This window comes from Hydra vulgaris, chromosome 03 (assembly GCF_038396675.1).
Source record: "Hydra vulgaris chromosome 03, alternate assembly HydraT2T_AEP".
NCBI classification, from domain to species: domain Eukaryota; kingdom Metazoa; phylum Cnidaria; class Hydrozoa; order Anthoathecata; family Hydridae; genus Hydra; species Hydra vulgaris.
The window spans coordinates 2,158,597-2,166,643 of NC_088922.1; the positions used below are offsets into that span (position 1 = coordinate 2,158,597).

The 8,047-nt window shown below is 26.7% G+C and overlaps 1 protein-coding gene across 1 annotated transcript; it reads left to right on the forward strand.

Moving 5' to 3' along the window:
* Positions 1 to 645: 645 nt before the first annotated feature.
* LOC100201578 (ornithine aminotransferase, mitochondrial) lies at positions 646 to 6,132 on the forward strand. The gene is made up of 9 exons (XM_065792051.1): positions 646 to 817; positions 1,123 to 1,745; positions 1,854 to 1,976; positions 2,106 to 2,155; positions 2,649 to 2,727; positions 3,647 to 3,700; positions 3,815 to 3,874; positions 4,797 to 4,944; positions 5,583 to 6,132. The coding sequence occupies exons 2-9, from the start codon at positions 1,131 to 1,133 to the stop codon at positions 5,744 to 5,746; spliced, it is 1,293 nt and encodes a 430-aa protein (XP_065648123.1). The 5' UTR covers positions 646 to 817; positions 1,123 to 1,130; the 3' UTR covers positions 5,747 to 6,132.
* The last annotated feature ends 1,915 nt before the right edge of the window (positions 6,133 to 8,047 follow it).

An 8,047-nucleotide genomic window follows, 5' to 3' on the forward strand; every position in this document is an offset into this window, starting at 1 on the left:
AGGCACTTTGAAGGTGTGACTATAAAAAAAAAACAGAAAGCTACAACTTTATCTCTTTAGAATCTGCATCTTTATTTGAAATCGGATAACTTACAATTTAAAACTAATAATATTTGATACAATAGTCTTTAGACTTATAATCTGTTTATTCGGCTAGCGCTTCTTAGTCTAGTTCTTTTTACCTATTTTGTATAAAAATGCTTTTTAAAACATGCAAAGTTCAAGTCAAGATTGAAAAAAAAAATTGCTCAGAGAAAATAGTTTGAAAAATAATATATAGCCAAATTTAAAGTTTGTAAGAACCTTTTTTTTTTTTTGTATGATAGCGACTTTAATTATATATAAGTATTATCAATTAAACATTTAATCACATGCCGCTACTTATTAGTCACATGCCATCATTTACATTGTAAGCATGTGATTAAATATTAGCATGTGATTATAAAATGAATTGTGATTGGTGACAATTTCCTAATAAAGTAAAATCATCAAACGATGTTTTTTTGTCTTTAAGTCCAGTTACTTAAAAAGTAAAAGTAATTACGTCAAGCAAAACGTCAAAACGTTTTTTGTTTCCATATTAATCCTTTGTTATTTTTATTACCTATTATTCATTTGATTGTTTTATTAATTTATTTTATTATCGGCAATAAAAACAATTTCTATAGCAACCAGTTGTCTTTTTAAGGCGTATAAAAAGTGCTTAATTTGTCAAAAAAATTATTTCATGGCACATATTTTTTGGACACGTAACGGAAAATTTTTGAGACAAGTACTTTTATTCACAAAAAAAATAAATAAATCAAAGTTTACAAAGGTAATTTTTTTTTAATTTTAAGTGCATATTTTAGCTCATGCATTTTTAGATTTAAACACTTGTATATATACATATATATTTTTTACAGTTATTTGTACAAATATTTATAACAACTTTGTTTATTACAATGTTTATTATTTTGTTTAAATTGAAGTATTATTTAATTATTATTATAATTAGTATGCATTCAAAATAATTTATGCATGCATAATGCATTAGTTTTATACGATCACTTTTGAAAAGAGTTTTTGTTTTATGAAATAAATTATATTTCTTAATAATAATTTAAATTTCCATTTTAATAGATAATAAGATGATCGACAAAATTTCGAAGAATTTGTTTAAAAGGATTACCAACTTGAAACAGAGTGCTTTCTACGGTTCATACTCGGCTAAAACAAATGAGGTTTTTGAACGCGAGGATAACTTTGGAGCGCACCATTTTGCTCCACTTCCAGTGGCTTTGTGTAAAGGGAAAGGGGTGTATGTATGGGATGTTGATGGGCGTCGTTACTACGATTTTCTCAGTGGATTTTCTGTTTTAAACCAAGGACATTGCCATCCTAAAATTATAGATGCGCTTAAAACGCAAGCTGAAAAACTAACTTATACATCAAGAGCATTTTACAGTGAAGCACTTGGAGAGTTTCAAGTATACGCAACTAAACTATTTGGGTATGATCGTATTTTACCAATGAACACTGGTGTTGAAGGAGGAGAAACTGCATGCAAACTTGCACGCAAATGGGGCTATAGAGTAAAAGGCATTCCTGAAAACCAAGCAAAAATTATATTTGCTGAAAAAAACTTTTGGGGAAGAACTTTAGCAGCATGTTCATCTTCATCTGACCCGGATATTAAAAATGACTACGGTCCATACATGCCAGGGTTTGAAATGGTTCCTTATAACAACTTAAATGCACTTGAGGTAACAATTTATTTTGTCTCATATAATTAAAAATACAGCTCCTCACGAAACAGAAATGTGAAAGTATAAAACCCAAACAGAGTAATATAAGATCATCATAATTTTTAGGAAAAGCTTAAAGATCAAAACACATGTGCTTTTATGGTTGAGCCTATACAGGGAGAAGCAGGTGTTATAATTCCTGACGATGGGTATTTAACAAAAGTTCGCGAGTTATGCACCAAGTATAACGTAAGTAATAATAAAGATCTTAAGTATTAAGTATGCACCAAAATAACCTAAAAAAATTTTGTCTTCTTATTGATTTAAAGTCATTTTGGCTTTTTGTTGGTTTAAAATAATTAAAATTTTCAACTTCAGGTTTTGTGGATAGCAGACGAGGTACAAACAGGATTAGGACGAACAGGAAAGTAAGAATATATTGAGCACGATTAGTAAATTAATGCTAGAATTTTTTAATATTAAATATAAATTTTTGGGAAAACTATCTATTAGAGTTTTTGTTCTTCAAACTAATGAAATTTTCTATAAAATTAACCATTTGTATCAAATATATATAGGATTTCTATCAAGTATATATATGCATATATATATATATATATATATATATATATATATATATATATATATATATATATATATATATATATGCATATATATATATATGCATATATATATATATATATATATATATATATATATATATATATATATATATATATGCATATATATATATATGCATATATATATATATATATATATATATATATATATATATATATATATATATATATATATATATATATATATATATATATATATATATATATATATATATATATATATAGTTTTTTAATCAGCTTCTTGAATGAATTATGATTTTAAAAAATTATTTTGCTTTAGGTTGCTTTGTATTAATTACGAAAATACACGCCCTGATATCATCATTTTAGGAAAGGCATTGTCTGGAGGGATTATGCCAGTAAGTTTATTTTTAATAATATTTGAATATAACACGATTTACTTTGATAATAATATTTAAATAAAAAACGAGTACTCCGATGGGAGTTCGCTCTATAATAATTTATAGTTTTTTGATAAATTTAAATAGTTTAAAACAAACCAATAGTTTTTATAAATATAATGCCGGATGCTATTTAAATAGCATTATGCTTTTTCGTTTTAGATAGGATTAATCATGTTTTGTAATTAGAAAAAATGCTTTGTTTTTTCTAATTAAAAAAATTATTTTAAGATCTACTCGAGCAAGTTTTGGATTTTGGTAATTCTTTTTATCACGCAGCTAAAAGCTACATCCTGAAAAGAATTTGAATTATTTTGATAATATTTCAATCTTTAAATTTATTAGTGAAGTTCTGGTATTAAAATAATAATATTAATAAAATTCAAAAATAATAAAAAAATAAAGAAATTTTTATAGCTGTGTAAAAATAATTATTAAAACATTTTTCACATTAAAGTTTTTTTTTTTAATAGTGAAAAGTTCAAATATCAAACGCTTTTAAATTTTTTGATCTGGTCAACAACAACCACCGAATAATAAAATCACTTTACAAACGCTTATAATACTGAAAAAATCTCAGAGCTTGATTTTTTTTTTTCATTTCCAAAAATTCTCAAAATTGCAAAAACCATTTAAGATTACAATCCAAAAATATTGTTGTATAAAATGTGTAAAATTTGTATAAAATTAAACAAGTCAAATAAATCAAAACTTTTTATTATTTGTTGCTTTTGCAATGGTTTTAATAAAACTTTTTATATCACCAAGTTTATATAAACAGATATCAGGTAAGAATAATATCATATTTAATATATCAGATTGCATATATTAAATTTCTTCACAGTTTTTTTTTTTTACTTTTTCCACGCAATTTTAGATTTCAGCGGTATTAGCCGATGATGATATCATGTTATTGTTTAAGCCTGGGCAGGTATGAGCCTTGTACTAAATTCTTTTTTATTTTTTGATTTACAAAGAAATTTATAACTATTAAAATTCTTTTTAAAAATTTTGCGTCCTTTATTATTAAATTTTTTTTTTCTAGCATGGATCTACATTTGGTGGAAGCGCTATTGCTTCTAAAGTTGCAGTTGCATCTCTTGAGGTTTATTACTTAAAGTTTTTTTTTTTAAATTGATTTTTAAGTCGTAATTGCAAAGGTTGAAAATGCAAACCAATTAACGTGCAAATTGATGTCAATACGAATTTGCTTAAACCACGTTCATACTGATAATAAAATAAATTTTATTTTAAACCGTATTATTATTGTGTTATTAAATTATAATTTAAAAAAGCTGCATAAAACAACAGCAATAAAAACAATATTGCAAAGTTGTTCTGTAAACATAAAATACTTTCGTAAAAATGAAAAAATTATTTTATATAGCTTATATTAGTGTTTTTTTATACAGTTTATTACTACGTTTATTAAAACGGGTTTAAATAAAACATCTTTTAATGTCGGTATGAAGGAGGTTAAATCGCGCAAACAATTTAACTTTGTTAATAAATGAAAAAAAAAGAAAAAGATTATTAATAAAAAATTGGAACCAATAGAATTAATTTTATTAAATTTTAGTATAAGATAGTAAATGAAAATACTTTGTTATCTCATCGCTCTGGCATTTGGGGTATGTTAGGTAAACTTTATGGGTATTTTGTTCTATTTTTGTTCTCGCTTCAAATTACGTTGATAGGAACCAGGGAAAAAAAGCTTTACAAAAATATGAAATACTTAAATTTGGAGTAAGTGTCATATCTAAAATATTAAAAAATCATGAGTTAGTTCCTAGTAACATAATTTATGAGCAAAACATATAGTGAATTAAATAACAGTAATATTTTTTTATTCAGACGAATATTTCAAATTTAGTAAAATAATGCATGTAATCTCACATTCAATACATTACGTTCAATATAAGCATTAACGTTCAATATAAAATTAACGAACATTTTATTAAACAAACAAATTGTTTAATGAAAAAATAGAAATAGTTTTAATATAAACTGAACGGTATTTATTTTAGGTTTTAATAGAAGAAAAGCTTGCTGAAAACGCAATGAAAATGGGAAACATATTTAGAAAAGAGCTGGCAGCAAAACTAAATCCAAACATAGCCACAGTAATTCGTGGAAAAGGATTGCTTAACGCTGTTGTTGTTCCTAAAACTAAAGGTTTCTTTTTATCTGTGCTTTACTACTAAGTTTGTATTAAACTAAATGTTTCTTTTTATCTGTGCTTTACTGTTAAGTTTGCATAAAAGATATAAAAAAAATCAGACGATGTTAAATTAAACATTATAAATAGCATTTCCTTAGTACTTTTCAATTGCTCAGGAATGGTATTTATAATGTTTGCTCTTAAAAATAACATTAATTTTATGTTAATCTTAAGAATAACATTAATTTTATGTTAATCTTAAGAATAACATTAATTTTATGTTAATCTTAAGAATAACATTAACTTTATGTTAATCTTAAGAATTATAATAATGACGATAACCTCTATGCTTATTGATTGGAAACCTAAATTTAATAATGACGGCCTATGTTACTTTTGTTCTCAAATTAAATAAGTTTGCAAATAAGTCTAAGTTTGCAAACACAGTTATTAAAAGATTATTAATTTATATTAAGAGTAAGAATTACTTTGGTTTACTGAGAAAATTGGGAAGAACGGTTGTCAATGTCAAGGTTGTAAGGGTTGTCGATACTTATTAAGCAGTGACAGTATAGAAAAATGTAATGTAGAATATACTATATTGGTAACTTAAGAAAATAGCAATAACCATTAATAAAAAACGTGTTTTTAGATTATGATGCCTACTCTGCATGCCTACGTCTCCGCGATAACGGGCTTCTTACAAAGCATACTCGAGGTGACATTATTCGCTTTTCACCTCCATTAATAATAAATGAAGAGCAAATGTATGAAGGAATAGAAATTATTTCCAAAACCATTAACTCATTAGTTTGAAGTATGCGCAGGAGTTTTTATTCACTTCATGAATGGTTAATTGTTGCCATCTATATTTTTTAAACATTGGCAATAATACTGAAAAACTAGAATTGATACAAAATACATCGATTACAATACATCGATGTCTCTAACATTGCACTTCATATTTATTTAATTGTACATAGAATATAGAAAAATAATTCTCGTATAAAATATATGTGAATATAATTTTTGTATATGGTTATATATAAAGATAAATATATTTATATATATGCATGTGTATATAAATGTGTAAAGATAAAATTGACTTCTTAAATAAGATTTTTAATGTTGAGTTTATTAATTTTCATTGTAATTAATTACGACAACAATAAATTGGTCATTTTTTTTTTTTAATTAGAAAACCAATTTTTATTTCTTTTTTTATTATTTTATATTTATTTCAAACGCCATTCAAATTTGGTCAATTACAAATAAATAGCATAAAACATACGTAATTCAAATTTTACAAACTTTTTTTTTTCGGATAATGTTTCTCAGGACTTATAAGTATGTATAAATCTATAAAAAATTGTTTATTTGCATTCTGTTGGACTAATTTCTTAGCAAAGCAATAGTGTTGGCATTTTATTTAAGTTTAAAATGCGAAAGGTATTGAATAAAATTAAAACAAGTTTTAACAATAGTATTATTGAGGTTAACCAAATTAATTATAAGGTCTTACAAAAACGTACTTTTTTTTTTAAACATCTTTGCTTCCAACAAAGCTGCAATCAACCATTAATTAGAGTTGGAAGTTACTGGAAGAGAAAAGATGAAGATTGTAGAGCAAGATAACGATTGACAAACGACTTAAAGAATTGCTAACTATATGAATAAGGAAAGCAAGATGAAGGAAGCGAATTCCAAAGAACTGATGTTTGAGGAAAAAAAAAAATAGAGGAATAAGATATTTTGGAGCACTTACGAACAGTCACAGAAAAAGGATGAGACTTAATTGAATGACAAGTAAGTCGAGAACGAATTTTAGTAGATGGCACAAGACACGCTAGCTCTTTAGAGCAGTGCCCATTATAGTATTTGTAGAAAAGAGAAAGAGAAGCAACATTACGACAATGCGATAATGGTTGGAGGTTGGCTGCAAGAGCAGGTCCAACGATGTTTACAATGCGTTTTTGCACCTTGTCTAAAAGAGAAAGGGCATCGTTAGAAGATCCGCTTAGATATAGCAACAGTATTCCATACAAGGCTGGATTTTAGATTTATAGAGATAGAGAATAGAATCCGTAGTAAGAAAGTGTCGAGCTCGATAAAGAGATGCAACCTTAGCATATGCTAACTTTGTAATGGATTTGCAAATGCGTATTTAATTTAATTAATTGTGTGTTATCGTCTCTGTGAAATAACTTCTTATATGATATTACAAACTTGAATTATCGATTGTTATAGTTTCCATAATTTTGTCTCTCATCATGAATTGTTATTTTAATTAAATCTTGCGTGGCATTGTTGTTATCGCGTGGTTTCTGGAACAAAACCGCACAATAACAATCATCTGGTAAGATGATCCTTGACGCAACAACAAACATCTGGTAAGATATTTGTTTAGCAAACATCTTACGAGATATTAGTTCAGCCACATATTTGTTCAACAACGTTCTGGTAATAAGATCAACTAAATCTCTCTCAAAACTTAAAAAAAAAACATCAGCCAAACCTCACTGAAACTTTCTAGAGAATGTTTAATTGCCAACTTCAATTCCAATTTTTTACCGATTCCAATTCCTTGGCAATTCTAGTTACTTTAATTACACTAATAGCATTTATGCAATTAAAATGGTTATTAAATACTTAGTTTAAAACTTAAACAGACGTTAATGGCGAGTAAATTGGCAACGGTTATACTGTTTCAGGCGGTCAATAAATTAGTAAATAAAATACGCCTTAATTAGCAAACTAGTAAATAAGTTATAAGTTGTAGCAGGAGGAATAGTAGTAGTAGTAGTAGTAGTAGTAGTAGTAGTAGTAGTAGTTGTAGTAGTAGTAGTAGTAGTAGTAGTAGTAGTAGTAGTAGTAGATGAGTGGTAGTAGTAGTGGTAGATTTTTTTAATTTTATTCAGGTGCCCCAAGAAGTCCTTACGTTCTTATCACAGAGCACCGCGGATGAGCATTTATTTGAAAATTCACGCCTCCTTCCTAACCGATGTCGCGAAACTTGCTTAGTGGTGTGGTTTGAACCATGGATCCTTTGTTTCTGAGGCAATTGCGCTATCACTGCGCCGCGACTGCTACATGGTACGCCACAATTAATAGTCCTAC